This window comes from Falco biarmicus, chromosome 2, assembly GCF_023638135.1.
Source record: "Falco biarmicus isolate bFalBia1 chromosome 2, bFalBia1.pri, whole genome shotgun sequence".
In the NCBI taxonomy this organism is placed as follows: Eukaryota; Metazoa; Chordata; class Aves; order Falconiformes; family Falconidae; genus Falco; species Falco biarmicus.
The window spans coordinates 121,174,828-121,198,455 of NC_079289.1; the positions used below are offsets into that span (position 1 = coordinate 121,174,828).

Consider the following 23,628-nt stretch of genomic DNA (forward strand, 5'->3'; position numbering starts at 1 on the left):
GCCCTGCGCGCGGTGCTTCCCGGCGTGCAGCGCGCAGCGCACGGAGCGGCACCTCCCGGCATCCTCCCCTCCTCTCGCCCCGGCCGCCGCCCGCCTCGGAGCCGCCGCCATCATGAAGTAAGGGCCGTGGCGGCTCCCCGCTGCCCCATCCGGGGCCATCCGGCTTGGGGGGACCGCCGGGGGGCCGCACTGCCCGCCCGCTCTCCCCCCTAACTCTTCTCTCCCGCGCAGGGTCGAGCTGTGCAGCTTCAGCGGGTACAAGATCTATCCGGGCCACGGGCGCCGCTACGCCCGCACCGACGGCAAGGTGAGGGTGCGGAGGGCCCGCGGGGAGGCGGCAGGCTGAGGGGGAGCCCGGCAGGCCCCAGGGGGAGCCCGGCGCGGTGCCGGGGGAAGCGGAGGTCTCGCTCCTGAGGCGCGGGAGACCTCGGCCGCGGTGCCCGGTGGCCTTGCTGCAGTGCCTGGCCGCACGGCTGGGACGGAGCGGTGCGGGGTAGCGCTGCCTGGCCGGATCCGCGGGAGAGCCGGCTTGTGCTGGCGCTTTTGAGCCGGGATTTAGGTTCTGGTGTGGGAAGGGTGTCTTAAAGTATGTGGTCTGAAGTACCAAAGTCGTGTAAAAGACATTGTTTAGACGTAGTGTGTCTAGTGCTGGGATTTGCTGAAGCAAACAACTGGAGTTGCAAATAAGTTGGGTACAGATCACTGGGATAAAATATGGAGGAGAGCCAGCCCTTTCAGGCTCTTATCTCATACAAATAGAAATACGCTTTTCGTGTCTACAAAAGGAGGCTATGGGCTTTGGATGTGCTGGTATGGTCATCTTGCTGAACAGAATCTCCTGGGAAATGACAGCTAAGTAAACTGATAGAATCCTCAGGTGCTCTGCTAGGAATTAGTTTATACTCTAAATTGAATTGTATAGCTAATAAATTAGCCTGCTAATTCAGCCTGTTATTCTAGGCAAGAAGGTAAGTGTTACCATGCAAGAAGGAATTGGGCAGAGTATCGGTCTCTGTGTGTTCCTTAGGCCAAGTTTTGACTCGTTGAAGGGTATATAGTTAATTGAGGGCAGACACTTGAAAAGTATGATGCTGGATATGGCTCTTCATGCTGTGCCTAGAATACATGCAGCAGTGGATGCAAGCAGTAATTTGAGTTTTCCTCAGAAAAATTAAGCTGTGTTGTAAGATACCAGTTTGATAAATTGAACAGAATTCCAAATTTTGAATTTCTTAGATTATTTTCTGAAGGTTTTAATTGTCAGAGCTCTGTAGAGAAACACAAAAGCACCACTGTTGTAAAACACTGAATCAGAGAATTACTGCATGTGTTAACATAAACTGATAATGTTTTTCATAGAAACAAAGCTTACACAAAATACTTCATCTTCCCAGGTTTTTCAGTTCTTGAATGCAAAATGTGAGTCTGCATTCCTTTCCAAGAGAAACCCCCGTCAAATCAACTGGACTGTTCTGTATAGGCGTAAACACAAGAAAGGACAGTCAGTAAGTATATACCAACTTAACAGCGTTCGAGAGGTTTCCACCAAAAGATGTAGTTGCTGGTCTGTTAAAATAGAGGTGACTTGAGTATGCTGGTGTTTAACAAAAGCATGACCCATATAACCAGGATGAAAAATGACGAGTTATGGTGAAAATGTGAGTGCATTTACATGGGTTTATATGCCGCTTTATGTTTGAAAGGTAACCAATTCAGCAAAAGCATTGTATTTGTATTGTATCACTTCTTTGAGGGACCATTCCGAAACACGGTAGGCTCAGTAGATTTTAACAATTGTATCAGTGGCATGTATTTAAAAAAAATAGTTTTATGAGAAGGTGGGTCATGCTGTTTAATATGCAGACTTTCTAAAAGTTTGGACTTGTAAACTTCCTAAATGGTGATAGCATAGAGAGCTGATTTGGGGTTTAAAGAGGGGGGGGAACTTCGCACACACTCTTCTTGAAAACTTTCGGCTGTAACTTAGTAGGAGGTCTTTGCTACGTAGTTGTCATTGCATGAAAGAGACAAATTAATAAGGCATGTAGCATCAGGTATTTTCAGTGGTCTTATTTAAACTTGCATAGCAAAAGAACATTTAGAAAGGCTTACATCTGTGTTATAAGTCAGTGGTTTTAGCAGTTTGTTTGGAGAAGGAATGTGGATGCTCAATGGCTTACACTGCTGCCCAGCACGGTGATCTCACTTGAAACAAGTGGGAGGTGTTTTCCTTTCAGAAGATGCCATTAAAGCAAACTTTTATCATCCCCTGCCCACCCACGCCCCTGGTTTTTTTTCTGGGAGCTTCAGGAGGCAGAACTTCTGACATTCTTCCAAAATATTTTTTTTTATATACATTGCAAAGGAGGATGCATTGGTTTATAGGTATTCATCTGGTTTTGTAGATGAAAAAATGAGTTGCCTTCAAAATGAGGAGGAATATTCTACTTCTGTATATGGTTTTATAATAGCTTCAGTCTTAATAGCAGCTTTTTTCTGTAACTGTTTTCAACTTTTTATTTAATGTCTGATGATACTAATTATCTGTCTTCCATCTCCTACCATTTTAGGAAGAGATCCAAAAGAAGCGCACACGCCGTGCTGTTAAGTTTCAGAGAGCTATCACTGGTGCATCTTTAGCTGAGATTATGGCTAAACGAAATCAGAAGCCTGAAGTACGAAAGGCGCAGAGGGAACAAGCTATTAGGTGAGAGATCAGATACATGGAATTATTGCAGGCTTTTCAAAGATTATTAATGCTTTTCATACAAGACCTTAAAAACTCTAGATGAGCTCTATGTTTTATAAGCTGCTTTGTGTGTTGGTTTTTGTTCATTTTTTGATCAGTGTATTTGAAGAGAATACCGAATAAATTTGGCAAGAGACAGTAGTAGTAGAGAAGGGCCTTTTCTTGCCCTCTCCCTTTATGAAAATAATGCTTTTGTCACATAGTTGTGCTGCCTCTGTAGTACTCTTCCTAGAAGATACTGAATGCAGAGTATAGACCTGAAAGAATGCATTCCTTTCTTGGTCTTACAGAGTTCTTAACAGCGTTGCAACAAAGAAGCAGTGAATGGCAGACATGGATAACTCTTACTCTTTTTCTGTGAATTAACAGGGCTGCAAAAGAAGCCAAGAAGGCTAAGCAGGCAACCAAGAAAACAGCTGTTTCTGCTGCAAAGGTAAGATGCGGTAGGTGGGCAGAAATAATGAAATGGAACGTAACATGTTGTAACACAACATTCTGTTGCAGCACTTCACTGGAAGTTCCTGTTCGTGTTTGGAAGAAGCATTTGCTTATCTTTTTTGATCTGGAAGCACCGTGACCAAACTTCTGTACTGAACATACTCAAACAGCTGAATAAATGAACCTTTTATTCGGAATAAATACTGCAGTAAAACAACTTTCTGACCATACATCAGAGATTCTTGATAGACAAGGTTTTAGCTGGATGTGACATCTTCACTACCTAGGAACTTGTTAACAATGTATTGATGACTGCTAGCATCTATTTCGTTATTAGTGATGAATTAATATCATATGTTGGCATCATACATGTGTAGGTTTAGTGCAGTTATGTGTATAACTGTTAATGTGATTCTGATCTGACAGATTGTAATTGTGATCTGACATAAATTGCCTGGTTTCTGTCAAGAATCTTAAATACACAGGGAAACTTTCAGGGCTGCAGGTAAATTGCTTCTTTTCACTCACACATTATTATTTCTCTGCAGGCTCCTACGAAGGCAGCACCTAAGCAGAAGATTGTGAAACCAGTCAAGGTTTCTGCTCCTCGCGTTGGTGGAAAGCGCTAACTTGCCAAAACTGTTAGTTGTGCTGAATAAACTATCTTAATTAACTTTCATAACTTGTGCCATGTTCTCTTCAACTGTGTGAGATATGCTGAAGAGAATTAACCTGTAAAGTAATTGTGTCTGGTTTTGCAGACAGAACATCCTCTTGCCATAAAACACTTGGTTTCTTAGACAATCCACCATGTTAGCACACATTTCACAAGTCTTCAATGAGTGACTTGGGTGGCAGGGAAGATGGAGCTGATGTTTGAGGAGCTGTTCTTGCTCCTTGAAGGACAAAGCAGCACATAAGTACAAGTTTATTCCCCATCAATGACAAATGGCATAAAAAGGGGGTTCTGAGATCAGAAATAAAATCTAAAGGGGATGTGAAGCAGTACCGTCTGCAAGCAACTTAAAAAGGCTAATGCACTACTTGTGTTGTGGAACGCATGTAGCAAGACGTAGAGGATCAGAGGAGAAGAAATAGGTTGAACAATGGGAATGGATGGTTTCGTGCACCACGTGGCTCTTATGCACGAAGGTTCAGATACAACTCCTGGGTCAGGAAGTAATAAAACAATGGATTGCTGGAAGCTGTTGTCAGGAAAAGCATGGCTGTGAAGATTGAACTTCAAGCGCAGCTGATGGTATACACGTCAAGCCCATGTAGGTTCATATTTAACTTCCAGAATGCAGATAGGGATTCCCTTAGGAATTTCCCGCCCCTAGAGGGTATTGTATCCTTCATGGAATTACATATATCTGCTTTAGTAAGCACAGTGCAGGTGGTGTTTTGATGGCTTTGGTACAGCAGTGGCCTCTGACTTACTACAAGCATTGGAGAAAAAACACTTCTGTTTTCTAGATTGGCTATTTGTTGGTTTATTCATGACACATCTTAATGTCTGTTCGCTTGGAGGAACTTTGAGGGCTCATTTTGCTACCTTATCGGACTGGTCAAGAAAGCTCCTATCTCCCATGTTCATAGTTTGCTTCCTGCAGTTCTTTGTGGCTTCAAAAACAATGGCTGTTACGGGCACTTTGGGTTATATTTTGAGTTATGTCATACTTTGTTTTGGGTTTATTAATAAAATAGATACAGCTCTGGATGAAGGTTGCAACCCATTTAAAGTAATTCTAGCTTGATCAGATCAGTAGGATTTGCACCGTTAGCTTCCAAACAGGCTTTCTGCTGTAAAAAGCATAGGAGCTACTCAGGTTTAGAATTCAAAGGAGGGGCTTTAAATTGGGTAACACTTGAAAGTGAAGGAGCCAGAAACTGCAGGGGGAAAGGGGAAGGAAAATGTTACAGGGAAAGGAATTCTAATCATTTAAAACTCAATTCTGAAAACACCACTGAATGTTACCTATGCTAGCAGTGACTGAAATCCTGATTTTATCAGTGTTCTGTATAATATATATATACATATATATAATATATATATACACCTGAGATACTGCATGCATGCTTGTGAGTTTTCAGCTAAAAAGCTGAACGTGAAGGTGAGCTTTTATAACCTGCTTGAAACAACCATTAGTAATATATAAGTATTGATTGTCAGCTATGACTAATTAGTAAGTCAGTATTGTAAATGCGTTGAGGTTTGCAGGCTTTATCTGTTGGGTGTTACTGCAGAGGTGCACAGAAATGCTTTAAGATTGCTCCTTGCTGTTTATTCACAAGTTTTGACTGATACGGTGAGATGGAGTAAAGAATAACAGCCCATCAGCTTACTCCTCTCACCAGCTACGCTTCAATAAGCAGGGCAGGCTGTTCAGAGGAGGGCATTAACCTGGTGTAACTGCGCATTATTTAGCTCAAACAAATGTAATGCAATGAATTAAGACAGAAATTAGTAAGTTAAAAGGCCATGTGTTTACCTAATGCAACATAATTAGTTGCCATAAAAAGGTTTTCTTTCCTCTTACAAACCAAAAAGAGCACGGGCAAGGCCGGCAGACGGTGGCGGCCCCCGCGCCACCCACGTGAGGCCGGTCGTGCGCTCCCGCCGCAACGTGACATCACGGCTCCCAACCCCCCGTAGCTCCCGAGCCCCGCGCAGCGGCGGCTGCCCGCTGCGGAGCTGACTCTGACGGTGTTTCATTTCGGGGCGTCCCCCGCTCCCAGCGCCGCGGCCGTGCCCTCCCTGACAGGCCTTGCCCGGCTCTAAGATGGCCGCGCCCAGCCTCCGCCCGGCCCCAAGATGGTGGCTCTGCCCCCAGCACCAGCGGCGCCTTCCCTGAGCACACGCCCCTTCCCCACGCCCCGCCGTGCGCGCGGGCTTCTGACCTCACTTCCTCTTGTGCAGCAGCCATTTTGTCTTTCCGTCGCCGCTGCTGCCTGATCTCCCTCCCACCCGCCGCCGCTGGCCGCGAAACTCCAGTTCCCCCCCCCCCGGGCCTGGCTCCCGCCGGACCCGCCGCCCGTGCCCTCCGGTCTCCCCGCGCCTGGGCGAGGGGCCGGCGGAGGCGCGGGAGGCCCCGCTCCCCCTCCCCTGCCCCGGCGCATGCTGCCCGCGCCCCGGGAGGCGCCTCCGCGGCCCCACGGAGCCCCCGGCCAGGGCCGAGGCGCGTCTCCCCGCCGCGGGTCCGCCGCATGTGAGCGGCCCGCGCCGCCCCGCGGCCCAGAGCCCGCCCCCGACCCCCCTCCGCCCGCCCCCCGGCGGCCGCCTGCCCGGCGGCGAGCGGGGAGGTCCGGCCTGGCCCTGAGGGCGCGGAGGCCGCCCCTTCGCCCCCCGCCGCGCCATGTCTAGCGAGGAGAGCTACCTGGCCATCCTGCGGTACCTGACCAACGAGCGGGAGCCCTACGCGCCGGGGACAGAGGGCAACGCCAAGCGCAAGATCCGCAAGGCCGCCGCCTGCTACGTGGTGCGCGGCGGCACCTTGTACTACCAGCGGCGGCAGCGCGACCAGCAGCGCTTCGCCGAGCTCGAGGTGGTGCTGCAGGCCGAGCGCCGCGCCCGCCTCATCCGCGCCGCGCACCTGGCGCCCGACGGCGCCCACCGCACCCGCCTGCAGACCTGGCAGGGGCTCTCGCAGAAGTACTGGTGGCGAGGTGAGCGGGGGCGGGGGCCGCGGCCCGAGGGGGGCTGGGGGCCCTGCGGGCACTGCTTGCTGGCCTCGACACGGGTGCCATGACACGGGTGCCGTAGACGCCGTGCCTTGACATGGGTGCCTTGACACAGGCACCACTGACACAGTGCCCTGACACGGGTGCCGTAGATGCTGTGCTTTGACATGGGTGCCCTGACGCGGGTGCCGTAGATGTGGTGCCCAGACATGGGCGCCATAGATGCGATGCCGTGACACTGGTGCTCTGACACTGGCGCTGTAGACATGGGTGCCTTGACAGAGGCACCATAGATGCCATGCCTTGACACAGGTGCCACGACATGGGCGCTGTAGACACCGTGCTGTGACACAGGCAACGTAGATGCTGTGCCTTGGCATGGGTGCCTTGACACAGGCACCATAGACACAGTGCCTTGACACAAGTGCCACGACATGGGTGCTGTAGACACGCCATCTCAAAGCACACAGTGCCTGTGGCTCACTCCTTAAGAGACCAGCCTTGCTGTGTGAGTTATACCTTGTCCTGTGGCTTCTTACTCAGCAGCAGTATTTGGACACATGGAAGTGTAGAGCGTGAGTGGCCCCATCCACGTGCTGCATGCAGCCTGCTGCAGGTAGTGATTTCTCAGCTTGTGCCCTTTCTGCGGGGTGACAGTCTATTCCATGTGACCTGGTTCAGCTTTTAACCTCGTAATACCTGTTCTGACTGGTGTGTGGATGGTGTTTGCTTTTAAAGAGTAGGGCTACTGGTGGTGATTTGTACCCCTTGCACTCATTGCTGTGTTCGCCTCTTTCTTCCAGTGAGAGGCCTAAAAGACCGCACTAATTGTCAGTTGGCTCTCGCGTGGTGTCATAGCCATTCGAAATGGTAGTGTATGAACAGCAGTAACTCCTGATCAGGACCACCTTTTGGCTGAGCCGAGGACTTGGTATCTGTATTCTGTTTGCATTTGGTGTTCTAACTTTTAGTCTTAAATATCCATTAAACAAATACCCTCCTGTGTTTCAGTTGCCCGAAGCCCAGTTTCTGTTTGTATTGCTTTTCTTGTTCCCATCAGTCAGCAAGTCTCATTCCAGCTTTAGTTGTCCTTGTCTTAATTTGGAGGCATTTTGCTCAGGCTGCAGCCCATCCTTCCTGTCCAGATCTCGTTGATTTGAGCATCTTTGATGTGAAAAAGGATTTGATGTCTCGGACTTGATACATCCGTTTAGGATGGTGGTCTCCTTGCCCTTATCTGGGCCCTCATTGCCTGCCCAGCACCGGACTGTTCTAGCATCTGCTGTTATCCTATGCCTTCCTTAGTGGACCTCAGTGTATCTTCTGTTCAGCAGAAAAGAGCATTCTGCATCTTTTGATCTTACCGGTTACTTTTATTTGCACAGCCTATATTCTCTTACTTCTCTTGCACTGATAATATTAAAATTTGTGCTCTGCTTTCAGTTCAAGTGTTATGTTTCTTCTCTGTCTCTCTTTTAAGACACTGGTTTCTTCTGCCGTTACAGTACTGTTCTGCTGCTCGTGGACAGTCATCATCCTGAGATGGGTGCCAGCCTGTTCTGTCTGTCTGCTCTGTAACTGGGAAGCAGTCGGCTGGAGTATGGCCCAGTGGCCAGGAAGGGTGTTAGATATGTGATTTCAAGAGCAGAGCCCTTCTGTCCTGAGAACTAGTCCTGGTTTCAGGTGAAACCAAGGAAACGTAAAAATGTTTGAAATCTGCATGAATGTCTTGGGTTGCATGAAGTATGTGTTTTCCTGATCTTTACAGACATATATGCATAATGATAGTGCACATCGTTCTCTGAAAAGGTGTGAACAGTGCAAGTCTAACTCTTGTCAGCCAAGTTTTTGAGCTGTGCAGGGTTTTGAACTACAGAGGCACAGCTGCTGTTATGTATGCTTTTATATTGTCCTAATGAAGAAAATGAATTTCGGTTGAAAGCCATACACTGAAAATGCCTTGGTGCCTAGAAGAGCTTAGGAACTATTGAGTATCTAAAATTATTTAGCCAATAAAGTACTGGTAGGAAATGAATGTCTTTAAACCTCAAAATCATAAGCAGTTGTTTAAATCGTGTAGATAATACATATTGGCATTGTTGCATGTAACACAGTTGGTCCCAATTTTGCAAAAGCCCTTGGGTGAACCTTCCAGTTCTTGTCCCCTTCAGTAAGAACAAGCTGAGGCCCACTTCTGTAGGTTCGGTGCAGAATTAAGACACAGCTTTCGTTGTTCTGGGGCTCTTAGGGTGAATATAAATTCAAACATTTTTTCTAGCCTTAAAAGTCTTTCTGAGAGGGTCTACTTGACATAGTGTAGTGATGTTCTAAATGTTCTATCTCAAATTAACAATGGATTATAGTAGTGATGTACAATATACAAGGGTGTGAGAGAAGCAGAACTGGTAAAGTCAGAGAAGGAAAACGCAGGTGACTGACTTTGATTTTTCTCAGTAAGTGTGTAATACTGTTTTGCTAATCACCTACATACTTAATTGCATGTTTAAGGTAAATTGAATGAGGATTTGAAGCCTAATTAAGCTCCATGAATTTTTTTCTTAGGTATTCTTAAGCAGGTTAAAGATTACATAAAAGAATGCAGCAAGTGCCAGGAAAAGCTAGATCGCTCTAGATCTCTGTCAGATCCTTCTGAAATGCTGGAGGAGCTAGGACTGGATGCAAAATCTCATGAAGACAGTAATGAAACAGATGATGAATTGAATAATGCGACATCAATCCCAGCTGCATCCCCAAAGCCTGTGAAGAAGAAGCCAATAGCAAAGCATGAGCTTGTATTTGTAAGTACCATTGTTTACATCTGAATGTATTTAAGGTGTGTGTTAATGTGTTTTTAGTCACATAGCTATTTTCCATTGTTGTGATAATCTTGTAATAGTAAGACAATAGATATTTTGCCAAAGGTATTCGGAATGTGGAAGCGGGTTACTGGTATATATGACGTGAGATTAGTTATAATGCATTATCTTTGGAAAATAAAATCACCCTGACTCCTATTTATGTAAATTGGACCAAAGGGAGAATGAATGGCAAAAGTATAAGTTGTAAAGGATCACATGCAAGATTCTCATAGAGTCTGTATGTGTTACTTAATAAGTGATGCTATATTTATATATAAAAACCTTGTTGATAACTGGGGGCTCATGTGCATGTAAAGATTTTGGAATTAAGAAACAGTTTCAGACTGTACCATTGAAAAATACGGTCAGAGAACTGTTTGAATTTCCATGTCTTCCTGGTTTTCCAATTGTTTCCTTTTCATTTTTAATTTTTTGTTTGGAGGGAGGGTGAAACTTGATGCATTTAAAGAAAGAACACAATAGTAAAGCTAAGCTGTGGGTTATACAGACTTGAACTGATTGTATGGTTGCAGAAAATAATCCTTTTCTGTGTTTCAGTGTGAATGCTTAAAAGGGCACCGTCTATATTTAATGAAGTTCTCATAATGTTGTTTATGACAGGTTGACAGTAAGGGCCTTGTGAAGCAGTCATCTTCCAAACATTGTCTGTCAGTCTTAAACCAACTGAATCAGCAGAGGCTTTCCAATCAGTTCTGTGATGTGACTCTGCTGATTGAAGGAGAGGAGTACAAAGCTCACAAATCTGTCTTGGCAGCCAACAGCGAGTACTTCCGAGAGCTCTTCATTGAAAAGGGAGCTGTCTCTAGTCATGAAGCTGTAGTGGATCTGTCAGGTGAATTGTTGTGGGTTTCAAAGCTAGAAATCATAATATCCTAAGTACGGTGTATAGTAATTGATTCAGTCTTTTTATGTGTTCAAGACAACCAAATATTTTATCTTGGTTTTTTCCTCTCTTTTAATGTAAAAGTATTTCTTGTGGATTTTAATGCTAAAATGATTGCTCTGGTTTCGCATGATCTGACCTTCCTTATTGAATGGACTATGGGATTTGCAATTTCATCTTAAAATTTCTGAGAAGCTTTGGAAGATTGATTTTTACTTTGCTTAGGCGTGTTTTCTCCTTGTATTAGTCACAAATGTTAAAAAAGGGAACGTAATGAAATGCTTGAACACATCAAGAGGGATGTTGACTAGCTTCTTGGAGAGCTGTTTAGCTGGACAAATACTGCGTTGCTCCTTATGACTGTGAAACACTATTGTACGTGTTTCTGCTTGTTTCTCAAACCTTCTGGTACCTTAAAGATAGGAGACAATCCTAAAATAAATGTTCTAAAAATAGTTTTGTAGTGATGAAGAATACTGTAAAGAACATATGCCTACTGTGTTGCTTTCTTGTTAGTTTCTTAACTGTATGTGTCTCTGCATGAACAGTAGTTTTCTAGTATGATTGTCCAGAAGGTTCCACTTACTAAATATTTGATTTATGAATTATAGAACTGTGGAAATTATACCAGGTGCTTATTTGTAAGCATTTCTATCTATATATCAGTATTTTTATTTTTTTCATTACCCACTTTCTTGTCTTATTTTTCTGCCATGTCAGTTGTTACTGAAGTCCTGAGTACTTGCTGAATGTAGCAGGTCCAGAAAGGCTTAACTTCAGTTAAATTAGGATTAGTGTACTTCAAAAATATTGAGGCTCTCCCAGCATCTTGAAACATTCTTCCAGATCATTTTATTGTGAGCTACCTCAGTTCTACTCATGACAAAATGTTGTCTGAGCTTACTTCCACGTAGAAAATACACAAGGAGGATGCTTTTGTGTAAATGACAATTAACTGAGTCCCAGTGGAGGGGCTTCAGCATTATTTGAAGTGTGTTTTGCTCTAAATTTCAGACTTAACCATATCATGAACTGTTGTATCCATCATGGGATATTTTGGTGTAATTCGAAGTCATCAGTGTTTGCTCTAATCTCATTTTTTTTTAATTCCTGGTAGGGTTCTGCAAGTCCAGTTTCCTGCCTCTATTGGAATTTGCTTATACTTCAGAATTAACTTTTGACTTCTGTAGTATGGCAGAAGTGGCCATGCTCGCCCGGCATCTCTTCATGTCAGAGGTCCTCGAAATCTGTGAAAATGTGCACAAACAGATGGAGGAGAAACAAATCACAGTGTACCAAAAGGGAGATATTCAGACAGTAGAGTCAACACAAAATTTAGCAGAACAAACTGAAGTTGAGACGCAGCCCATGGACAGTGCTGAGCAGCCTGAGCTCGCAGCCAGTGCTGTGCCAGTAGCTGTGAACGGAGCTCCTTCCTCTGCTGGGACAGAGGCAGCAGCAGCACCCCAGCCTGACCTCCTGCTCCCAGAGCCTGCAGGGGCCACTCCAGATGGTCTTTTGAAGCCCGTGGAGCAGTGTGAAACAACTGCGAATTATGTCAAGGTGCAGCTGCTGGAGAGCGTTTCATGTAGCACCGTGTCTGTGGCAAAGGTTGAGCCGTCGGCTGTGGAAGCCATGGACACTCAAAGTGAAATTGAGACATATCAAAATGAAAGTGGTAAAGCAAATGCAGACACTGCTTCTGAAGACTCCTCAGGAATGCTCAAGCAAAAAGATGGCCAGCAGAGTAAAGAACAGAGCATTTCTGTTTCGCTGCCAGAAAGCCTAGCGTCCAGCCAGGATGATACTTACAAAAGCAAGCTTCGCCAGCGTTCTGTTAGTGAAGGGGGATATATCAGATTGCATAAAGGAATTGAAAAAAAACTGCAAAATAGAAAGACAAATCCTAAGTCTGCAATACAGCAGGTATTCTGTCTGTCTTTAGGCCTGTTCTCAGTAATCGTCCACTGTTTCGAGACCAATCTGAAAAGACTGTTTTCCCGATTCCAAGCACTGTCTGGCAAATGTTTTTCTTTTTTGAGCAGTTAATGTTACTGCAAACCAAAGTAACTTCTAAGATGTGACAGTTAAAAAACACCCAACATTGGCATCAAAATTCCTTCTGTATTGAAGATCTTTAGAGTGCTCAGTGACATTAGTCCAGCTTGAATGTGTCCTCACAGCTTCTTATGGTTGGACAGAAGGTGTATCTTCTCCCCAAAATTCTTAATAATCTGGGAATTTAATTCTTAACTAACATGTGTGTCAGTCATAGTATTAGAGGAGTGAGACTCTACATTTGTGAAGAGTTGAAAACAGAACATCAGGGATGAAAAAATTTGACATGTTACATAGATCTTGAAGACCTAGTTGTACGTTATAGTAATGAAGTCCTGCTACCTTCAGGTTGGGGTCAGTTAAAAAAAAAGGTTAAAAGAATGCTGGTATTAAACTCTAGTGCTCGGACATACTAAGTGTTCAATAATTGCACTAGTTGCTTCATTTTTTTTTTTTTTTTTTTTTTTTTTTTTGTGTGTGTGTGTGTGAAATGGTGGTCCTATTATTATTTCCCCTTCAGGAACCTTTCCTTTTTTAGTGCCTACGGATAGCTGACATTCACCTCACTGAGTGAGAGAACAAAACACTTATTTTTGTTACAGAGTACACTTTGCCTTGCTCATTGCTGGCTAGCTAAATCTTTGGAAGAACTGTTACTTTGCAGAGGGATGCTGTCAGGTATTTACCTACTAGAGCCACCAGGCCCACACACAAGGGGATAATTTGTTAACCGGTGCAACACCCTTATAGCTAGAAATTGTAGCAGGGTCTCCTTATGTAGGTGGACAGCTTAAAGCCCAGATGTTAAAACTAGTACAATCAAAATATTTGAGCCATACTTACGGTGGTTGGAGAATGATGAGTTTTTGTTCTGTTTTGGGAGGGGGAATATTGACCTTCAGGAACAGTTCCTGTTAACTTATTTTACTGTTTCTAAATGTGGCCCCTCGACAGATGAGGCCTACGGACAGTGGCCACCCACGGAAAAAAGCAATGGGTTTAGATAATTGCTTACAATTGGACTTAGGAATAAGTTTCCACTTTCCTAACTCATTTTGTATCTTTTAGCATTTTTGTCTCATGCATCCTGCAACTTCCCCCCCTGCTCCTCCATGGCACTGCATGTCATATAAGTGTTGGGAAGGAGACAGGCCTTCTTGAGGTTCCCAGTTTTGATCCTGGAAGAATAACAGGAAAGAGAGGTTGCAGGAAAAATGCTGCTGACTTCTGAATGACAGTAATTGCAGTTGGCACGGAGATGTCAGGGGTGAAGTGTTCTTTGTATGAGTAGATTATTTTCCAAGCTCTTACTAATCATCTACTGGCCAAAGTTATTTTTGTGGCTTCACAATGTAGCCAAGTTTGCATAAGTTTTCAGAGCAACAGCAAAATTAAAAAAAAAAAAATAATTTAGATTTTGTGCCTGTGTTGAATTTCAGCTTGTTTTTGAGAGATATGGCAGAGCTAGCATGTTTTCAAAAACGTAAGGTATCTCACTTGCTGAGAGAGCAGGAAGAAGTGGGGATGCTTGTACTTTTTTTTCATTGCCTTAGTCTCAGAAACTTGAAGAGGAATTAGACCTGATACAGGAAGTTTTAGCCTAATCACTTACAAATTTGTCTTTTAAAGAATTAATCAGCAAGTTTCTACGAAGGAAAACGAGATTATCAGCTTTGGGTAGCACTGCCAATACTGTAATAAAAAAACCTTGGTGCCCAGCACAAAAAAAGCCGCCAACCAACCACACTAGTAAAGCTGGAATGCTCTTAACCAGAAAGAACTTCGCTTAAATACCGTAAATTTTTTGTATAGGTTATTAATAACTCAGTTTTTGCTGGGTGGTAAAAATGAATTAGCCTTCCCCTCCCCCCCCCCCCCTTTTTTTTTTTATTTTTTTAATCTGATGACTTTTATAGTAAAGCCAAATGTAAATCCTGAAAAGGGAAGTTGGAGTTTAGGAAAGGGCTGGAAACATTTGGTAGAAACTGTGACTGGCAGTACTTTGTGGTTCCTCTGTAACTGTCTCTTAGCTCTCACTTAGGCAGTTACTCAGGGCTGAATAGTTAGTTGTGTCTGAAATGGTAAGTCATTGTCTACCTATAATTATAATCAGTTTATGGTTTTAAAACGAGACCAGTTTTTCACCCACCATGAGATAGTTTTGCAGTGAACTGAAGTGGGGTAACTTTCTAGCAGCTAAGTAAACTGAGCAAAATTAGGTGTAATTTACAGTAACATGTGGAAACATCAGCTTTTAGTACTAACTTGCAGAGGAAGTATGAAATATAGTGGAGTAAAGTTCATTCAAGGGTTATGTTTTTCCAACTTAGGTTGCCATGAAGCTGGTACAGAGAGGGAAAAAAATGAAACAGCCAAAAAGAGAGACCATGGAAAATAATGAAGTAGAAGCTCAGCACAAGTGCACTGAGTGTGGAATGGTGTTCCAGCGGCGCTATGCACTTATAATGCACACATTGAAACATGAAAGATCTAAAGATTATAAATGCCCAGTAAGTTGTTGCCTTGGGTTTTTTTTCCTGTAAACCTCCCTCTTTACAAAAAGTCATTTAGTAACTACATTAGTAATTATTTTTCTTGTCTTTTTTTGTATGTGTATTTTCCTTATGGATTTCAGAGATGGATGCAGCCCTGATGTGGATGGGGTGGTTTAGCCACATGGCCTGACAGCACTATGTGACATGGGAGTGTGCTTGCTGCTCAAGGCAGTGCTGGCGTGGGCTTTACTTCTAACCTTACCCGCGAATTTGTAACTGTGTTTAGATTAGCCTGGAAGTTAGCTGCATTGGGAAGTGATCAGTAGTTCTGTCAGTAGCCATAAAATTAAAAATTTCCAACTGTTAATTGACCTGAGATAAAATACCTGTTGGAGTCAGGTTATAGACCTGGCTAATCATATTACTATGCTTAAAACCTTAGGTTACCTTTTTTAAAAATAATTTTTGAGTATTAAATGCAAAATAAAGTTGTAATATTTTCTTTCCCAGTTGTGTAAAAAAGAATTCCAGTATGGTGCCTCCCTGCGAGCCCATCTTGTCCGGCACACTCGGAAGACCGAAGTGAACACCACAGCTGCTGGTGTGGAAGAGACAGGCATGTCTTCGGTGAAAGGGAGAACTAAACGGGAATTTATATGTGATATATGTGGGAGAACTCTACCTAAGCTCTATTCTCTCAGAATACACATGCTCAAACATACAGGTGTGAAACCACATGCATGCAAGGTAAAGAGAAAGTTCTTTTGTTCTGTAATCAAGTTAGTAATGTTTTCTTTATATTTTAATATGGACGCTGTCCTAAAATTTAGGTCACTTCAGAATAAGGAAAACTACTGTAACATTCCTGATGAAAATTCTTGTAGTTCAGGACTGAGAAAACTAGAATGAAGTTAAATCATAAAAGTTCGTGTTCCTATGTCTATAAGAATGTCTCCCCTTGAGTATTCTTTTTTAACAGACCAGTTCTGGCACTGGTGCAGAATCACAGGCTTGGCCATAGTGGTTCACAAGAGATACAGGATGTTTTGTTGTGTTTGAAGTTAAACACCTATTACGTAATGAGTTTTTTTGGTCCTATTCCACTGGTTGTGGATTTTTTTAGGTTTGTGGAAAGACCTTTACGTATAAGCATGGATTAAAAATGCACTTAGCTCTCCATGAAGTACAGAAACAGTTCAAGTGTGACTTGTGTGAAAAGTCTTTTGTCACAAAAAGAAGTCTTCAGGAACACATGAGCATTCATACAGGTAAGGGACATGAAAGAGGATCCTGTTGCTTTGGTTGGCTATTGTATGCTGCTGAACTTTAACGGTGTTCTTCATTGTCAAAGGAACTGTTTACAAAAATAAATAGTAGTTTCTCCTTTTTCTTCTATCGGTTAGGCAGCTGAGATAGATATGTAAGTAGTCATCTTACATTTATTTTCTGGGCTTATTTTACCTTAGCTTAATATTATTATACAGAGTGTTCTATACAAAAACAGGGAATCGTGGTTGGTCTGTTCCTATGGTTTTATGTACCTATTTAATGCACGTAACATAGCAAGTCAACAAAGACAGGCAACGGGCTGGAGTGTTCCGAAGCACGCGCACTTCCAGCCTGTTTTTTCAGAGGAAAACGTGCCAAGTTAACTCTCTGAGAATCTCCGTCCTTTACAAGACTTGCTGTACTAGTACTGCAATTTTATAAAACCTGGTATTTTGAAAGTTCTTAGCGTGTGAAGGGTGACAATATAATAATGTAATACAAGTAGAGTTCTAAATTGTAATGTGTGGACATTGGCTTTCTTGTTTCCCAAGTTGGGCAGAATCAAAAGGAAGTGACTGTTTCTTTAAGGCAATTTGTTCCAGAAATTAAGCAATTGATATTAGCACTCAGCACTCCTAAATTGATGAATTGTAGCAGAAAACTTTTCTTTTAAGGTGTTATTCCACAAATTCAAGTCATACATAAGCAATGCTGTGTTGCTAGAGAGTTTGTGTATTATATATAACACAGGCAAGTAGGTTTATTTCACCCAAGAGGGCAATTTTTTGGGCTGTTCACATTTCATTACTAATTAGCAGCTGCAATGTTGTACCTGTGTTTAAAAACATGCAGTAAAGTAATTTAGAGTTGCCAGTCCCCCTTCTGTATATTATTAAGTTGGCACATACAAAATACACCTAAAAATTCCATCTGTGTGTAATTAAACCAACTTCTCCTTGTAGCACTGCTCTGATTACTTAAGATTAATTACATGAGAAATAAAAAACAGTCTTACAAAGCACTCCAGCAGTATGGAGGCCTGGCTTCATATCATGTTTTGTTTTGTTTTTGCTAGGAGAATCCAAGTATCTTTGCTCCATCTGTGGAAAATCTTTCCATAGGGCATCAGGACTCAGTAAACACATAAAGAAACACCAGCCAAAGCCTGAAGTTCGTGGATATCACTGTACCCAGTAAGTTGGTTGGTGGTTTGTTTTTTTGGGTTTTTTTGGTGGGCTTTGTTTCTTGAACATCAATGGTCCTAGTATTTTTAAAAATTAAAAGCAGCTCCTTGTCGTAGCTCTTTACTGGCCTGGTATAAGAATTAAAGCATAAGAGTAGAAACATGCACTTTTTTTAATACATGTGTTGGAGAGCAAAAGCTTGGGTTTTAACTGTTATCTAGTTCTAGTTTCATACGGTTGTTTTCTAATGAGTGTGTTTGCGCTTGTAGCTGTAATCATAACGATGTGGTTTTAAAGCTCACTTGTAGGACAGATAGCAGAGCGATGAGCTTGTCAGAGGCAAAGAGCCTTCAGCCTCTTTTTGCCCTCTTCTACTATGATAGTTGATTTCAGTTTAATTTGAGAATTTCTTACACAGTCTGCGATATCGTGTACTTGTGTGCACTGCAGGACGCGCTGTGTTTAGCAAACAGCTCTGCAGGAACATCATAAACTAAGACTCACTGACTATTGCAGTTAACTTGATTTTAAAACTTACATGACCACGTAAATATCTTTGCATTATGGACTTTGGTTTAGCAGAAACTCTGTACCTGGAAAGAGCGTGTTTCCTAGTGTGTCAGCTGGACACAGATACATTTCCTTGAGCAAGCAGACCATCGGAGAACCTTTTGAGTGACCTGCGAAGCACAAATGGTGCTTCATTTCCAAACTGTCAATTAGGTTTCTGGAAACTCTCTCGGGTATTAAGAGGAGTTGTACAATTTTTGTGATTGCCTTTGTGCAGCTCATGGTTTTAATGAAAGCTATAGTCTAAAGTATTGTTTAAAGTATCTCTGGTAGTGCCACGGCATCCTAGCAAAAATAGTATTTTCTAACTGCTGAAAACTCACTTTAATTCTGTCAGTAATGTTTTTATTTAGTGTTTTTTAATGCTAAAAATCTCAACCTTAGAAATACAAAGAACAGAGCTAATAGGGTCCACAGCAGGGACAGAACTGTTTAATGAAACATTTTAGGGAAGTCAATTTTCATTTTGAAGGAAAAATATATTTTAAAAAATAATTTTTTTTTTACTCAGGGTAGTACAGTCATGGATTCAAAGATGACCTTGACAGCAAAGATACTTTGATTCACCAACTCCTTCAGACAGACACAGTCCTTACATCTCCTACAGCGAAGTTCTCTACTAAGAATATAACTCACATTGTCAGAAATAGTTCAGAGTGCTTCACTAAGCAATAACCAGCCTTCAGTTATCTAGTTCAGTGGCTTGGTATGTAACTCTCCCTGCCAAGCTTCACTTTGAGCTTCTGGCCCAGTTGAACAGAGCTGAACATGAGTTATTTTCCAAAAAATATTTGTGGAGGTTTCCCAGTGAAGTATGTATTTAAATTGCAGCAGTGTCTGGGTGGGGTGGTTGCTTCAGTTTTTTTACTTCTCTAGTGGCTTTTCCAAATATGTGATCCTTGAGGGGAGAGCACATGTGCCAACCCCATCCAAGACCCTTAGGGGTCTTTGTGATACTTTTTGATGTGGATCTGCAAACCCACGATTCCCGAGAGTCCCAAGAGCTGTCATTTTTTTCTACTAGGAGGAGGAGGATGTCAGGGTGTCTCAGGGCACCGTCAGCTTTTTTTTTCTCCTCCTTTTTTTCCTTTCCCTTTTTTCCCCCTCAAAAGTGAAGAAGGCTTTTTTTTCCTCTCCAGAACACGCATTCTTTGGGAAAGGTAATGTTAAAAGTTTTGTTCCTCTATGGAAGTTTTTTCTTCTCAGATTCCGCTGGAGGTTGGGAATTCTGAGATTCCCTCATGCCAGAGGTTGATCACCTGTAGAAGGTCAATCCTCCACCTTTGCTTGCTGGTGTTTCTCTGTCTCTGTCCTTTCTTGAGCGGTACAGCTATATGTTGTTACATAAGGAACCGATGCTGATGATCAGACGAAGATATCCAAAGAGCAGCATTTCTTGCAAAGGGAGAAACCATGTCTTTGGTTAGACTGGCCTCGAGTTTTCATACTAAGAGGAGTTAGTGATTTGTAATTTTATGCAGTCATAATATGGCAAGGTATAAACGAAGGAAAACCAGGAGTTTGCCTGGGTTTAGGTGTATACGAGCAGCACGCTAAAGAATGAGTATCATTGCTTCCAGATGCTTTCTTGCAGGGTTCTGAATTTGTTTTTCAATTTATCAGAATACATTTGGGCATTGCAAACTATAAATCCCAGTTAACTTTGTATCAATGAATAATCCTCTTTAGTTAAGGGAAGAAACAGCTGTTACTATCCTCATTAGTTCGTATGGTATAATAGAAATTTCTAATGTCTTTCCGTCAGTTTGCCTTTGATTATTCTCCATAAAAATAACAGAAAGAATATAGTTACCTATAACAGACAAAAGTGTTTCAGAGATTCTCAAGTTATATTCCAGACTTCCAGATAAGCTGCTTTTCCTTTTAATTTTCCTTAGTTGAAAAGGGATTGTGCTTTATATAGATATTGCTGATGCAATAGGTGTTGTCTTCTCAAAGTCTTCAGTTGCTGTTAAGGAGGGTTCCAGTGCCTTTGAAATCAGGATCACCAAGATCTTTCTTTCACGGGATGCTAAAACCTTTACTGTTACAGGTGTGAAAAGAGTTTCTATGAAGCTCGAGATCTTCGGCAGCATATGAATAAACATTTAGGTGTGAAGCCATTTCAGTGTCAGTTCTGTGGAAAATGTTACAGTTGGAAGAAAGACTGGTATTCTCATGTAAAGTCTCATTCTGTCACAGACCCTTACAGGTGAGGAGAGATTCATTTAATAACTGAACGGTACTAATGTATACGATGTTATACATCTGCAGCCAGTCAACAAGGAACTGCCTAGTCCATTGTTAACTGATTGCTTGATGTTGACTGGGGTCTTGAGTACTTGGGGTCAGTTGGGTGACTTCAGGTAGTGTTGTTCAACTGTTAACCTGCTGACGCAGTCCTGGAACTAACACATACGAAGTTGTAAGAGTGTAAACATAATTGATGAAGTTAGAAATGCTTTGTATGTGATCTCACTTCTCTGGAATGGTAAGCGGAAGCTTTGTGGCTGTGAATAAGAGAAAATGTAGCTCAGTCCAACAGTATTATTTCTAATTATGGAACTACTTGTCATTTGAGACGGTATTCTCATTAAATTTTGCCTACTGTAATTAAAGTGCATTTTGGTTTAAAAAGCGTGACATAAGCGCAGAGTAGTGGTTTCAATAGATTCCTCACTTAACATATTTTTAGGTGTAATATATGTGGTAAAGAATTTTATGAGAAAGCTTTGTACAGAAGACACGTCAAGAAAGCCACACATGGTAAAAAAGGAAGAGCAAAACAAAATCTGGAACGAATTTGTGAGCATTGCGGAAGAAAATTCACACAACTCCGGGAATACAGGAGGCACATGAACAATCATGAAGGTACGTAAAAAACAAGTACTCGTGACATCCCTGAACCCCTCCCTGTAAATGTTATGGAGAGAGAGGTGATCGTTTCTTTGAGTCTGTGTATGTCTGGTGTTGCAAGACACACAGAAGTTCTTACCAATTCTCCAGTTAGTTTTGTGCTAGTCCTGGCTTGTTAACACGTGCTTCCAGTGATTCCCTGAGGTGGCTGTTGGGATTTTCCTAAAACTGCAGTCACACACAAGGGACAGTGACAATTCATCCTTCTTGGAACTTTGATGGAAGAGGAACTTTTTTAGAAGTGATTAGAATATGTATATCTGGCAAAGAATTGGATGTAGTAAAACATTCTCTCGTTTGAAAGGTGCAGATGGTTAACAAAATACTCTTCAAACAGGAGAATGATTGACCTGAATTTTAAAAAGGACCACTGAAATTGGTCAACCTCTTTATTTATAACAAGCAGTAAATTATGTGATGTTTGGGGAAAATATGAAAATATAATAAAAAGTATGTGCATTTTTAATTTAGATGTGAAGTATGATACTGATTTTTGAGCACTTGGTTATTCCAGCTCTGTTGGAAGTGTGTATATACTCTTATCTCAGGACAAAAGCGACTTTTTTGAAGCCATTCTGCTCTTAAAGAGCTGTTACAAGTAAATCTGATGGTTGTCTAACCATTGAAATACAATTTTTTTTATTTGTTTCTAAACAGAGAAAGTGTCCTGTAATAGGTACTAAGCCTAAATCTACAGTAACTGTTAGAGAGGAAAAGCCAGTATTGAAATAGCGTTTGTCACCACTCTCACGCCCCATTAGATACTACAGACCACAGAACTGGGATGCTAAAGGGAGAGTAAGAGTATACAAACATCAGGTCCAGTGTTTGAACGTCCACGGTGTGGAGGAGGGAAACAGCTGTAGAAGGTGTTACAAGCTAACTAGAGTAAGTGCTGCTTTTATGAGAGGTGTATAGAAGGATTTGCAGAAACAAAGGGCAACTAGAAATGTGACAAAATCTGTGAAGTAAAACAGGATTTCAGAAAGGCATCACCGGCAAAAAATAATTAGGATTTTATTAAGCAGTATGCACTTAAAACAGGGGAGAAACTGCACTGAAAGGAATTTTGGAAAGAAGATATTTTTAAAAATATTAGATTGGGCAGAGCACTCGTGGAAAACTTTACTGTTGGATGTATTATGCTCGCATTATATTGCGGTACAGAAGTGGTAAACAAGGTCTCTTTTTTTGACATGGAAAAAGTTACGGTACTTGGAGGTTTTATAATGCTGTTCTCCCTGTCGCATCTCGTCACCGCTCGTGCGTGTCGAGGAGCACTGGCAGTCACCGTTGCCTTGCCTTCCTTTTGAGAACAGGCGTGAAGCCATTTGAATGTCTGACTTGCGGAGTGGCCTGGGCTGATGCGCGTTCCTTGAAGCGTCACGTGAGGACGCATACTGGAGAGCGGCCGTACGTCTGCCCGGTGTGCAACGAAGCTTACATAGATGCCCGGACACTGCGGAAGCACATGACCAAGTTTCATAGGGACTACGTACCCTGCAAAATTATGCTGGAAAAAGATACTCTTCAGTTTCATAACCAGGGGACGCAGGTGGAGCACGCCATCAGCATTTTAGCAGCAGACATGCAGGAGCAAGAAGCGGAGATTAGCGTTGATAGTAGTGAGATTGAGACTGTGGTAGTGACAGGGGAGACGCTTGAAGCCATCGAAGCAGTTGCAGCTAGTGAGGAATGTACATCAGTCTCTACTCTCTCTGACCAGAGCATCATGCAGGTGGTAAATTACGTATTGGCGCAACAGCAGGGACAGAAAATGGCTGAAGTGACGCACGCCATTGAAACTGTAGAAGTAGAAGTGGCCCATGTTACGAAGGTGGAGGAAATATAGCATACGAGAGCGCCAGAAGGGTGAGGTCTTACGATCTGTGAGAGCTCAGTATTTAACTGATTAGCTGAGGCGTACAGTGATGCCTGTTTTCAAACAATTAATCCTCAGTATTGAACGTCTTGGTGACAAAACACTGCACCATTCATTACAGGGGAAAACTTAAGATGCCTCAGTGTGGGCCAAGGCTTTGAAGGATGAAATTTCTGCACTGGCTATAAATGTAAACAAACAAACAAAATTTTTAAATACTTGGAATTATAATGTTTTCTGTGTCATGGAGTAAGTATCATGCTGTAACTTTTAAAAAAATGAAAAGGAAAAAAAGATACAAAGACGCTGCACTAAAAACTAGAAATGCACAGCTATCGGTAGCATTTTTTTACTTTTGGTTTATGCACATTTCAATTTTGTGAGCAAATCACCTGTGTTGGGTTCTGTCTGTTTACTCCCCAAGATGAGGGAACGGTAGAATGCTTTGTGCAGCGTGTGCTTCATGTGACATGCAGAAAACAGGCTTTTCTCTTCAGGTAGGTACCCCGCCGGCAGTTGGCAAACCCTGGGTTTGGAGAGGTGCTTGAAATGCCAGGTCAGTGGATGGCAGGTCCAAGGTTCAGCAGAATGCTGTAGAACTTTTCGCAGATAATGGGAGGGGGG

The 23,628-nt window shown here is 42.5% G+C and overlaps 2 protein-coding genes across 3 annotated transcripts; both read left to right on the forward strand.

The window, feature by feature from the left end:
• The first annotated feature begins 2 nt into the window (after positions 1-2).
• RPL24 (ribosomal protein L24) lies at positions 3-3,869 on the forward strand. Its single transcript, XM_056328348.1, has 6 exons — positions 3-117; positions 232-307; positions 1,395-1,505; positions 2,571-2,707; positions 3,119-3,182; positions 3,736-3,869. The coding sequence occupies exons 1-6, from the start codon at positions 113-115 to the stop codon at positions 3,814-3,816; spliced, it is 474 nt and encodes a 157-aa protein (XP_056184323.1). The 5' UTR covers positions 3-112; the 3' UTR covers positions 3,817-3,869.
• Positions 3,870-6,093: 2,224 nt separating this feature from the next.
• On the forward strand, positions 6,094-23,253 carry ZBTB11 (zinc finger and BTB domain containing 11). 2 transcript variants are annotated; one of them, XM_056328338.1, is made up of 11 exons: positions 6,094-6,853; positions 9,431-9,666; positions 10,348-10,579; positions 11,748-12,556; positions 15,019-15,198; positions 15,694-15,930; positions 16,307-16,451; positions 17,528-17,645; positions 20,260-20,418; positions 20,902-21,077; positions 21,780-22,435. In XM_056328338.1, exons 1-11 carry the CDS (start codon positions 6,544-6,546, stop codon positions 21,803-21,805), a joined length of 2,628 nt encoding a protein of 875 aa, XP_056184313.1. In that variant the 5' UTR covers positions 6,094-6,543; the 3' UTR covers positions 21,806-22,435. The 2 variants fall into 2 exon arrangements, with proteins under 2 accessions (XP_056184313.1, XP_056184312.1); XM_056328337.1 differs by lacking the exon at positions 21,780-22,435 and adding an exon at positions 22,442-23,253 and having other exon boundaries at positions 6,105-6,853.
• The last annotated feature ends 375 nt before the right edge of the window (positions 23,254-23,628 follow it).

What these genes read in the sequence shown, in the direction of transcription:
- RPL24 (XM_056328348.1), top strand. An exon ending in ACGCCCGCACCGACGGCAAG is followed by an intron (nt 308 to 1,394) that starts GTGAGGGTGCGG and finishes TCATCTTCCCAG; the next exon opens with GTTTTTCAGTTCTTGAATGC. An exon ending in CAGAGGGAACAAGCTATTAG is followed by an intron (nt 2,708 to 3,118) that starts GTGAGAGATCAG and finishes GTGAATTAACAG; the next exon opens with GGCTGCAAAAGAAGCCAAGA.
- ZBTB11 (XM_056328337.1), top strand. Translation starts at nt 6,544, where the DNA reads ATGTCTAGCGAGGAGAGCTACCTGGCCATCCTGCGGTACCTGACCAAC. An exon ending in GCAGAAGTACTGGTGGCGAG is followed by an intron (nt 6,854 to 9,430) that starts GTGAGCGGGGGC and finishes TTTTTTTCTTAG; the next exon opens with GTATTCTTAAGCAGGTTAAA. An exon ending in CAAAGCATGAGCTTGTATTT is followed by an intron (nt 9,667 to 10,347) that starts GTAAGTACCATT and finishes TGTTTATGACAG; the next exon opens with GTTGACAGTAAGGGCCTTGT.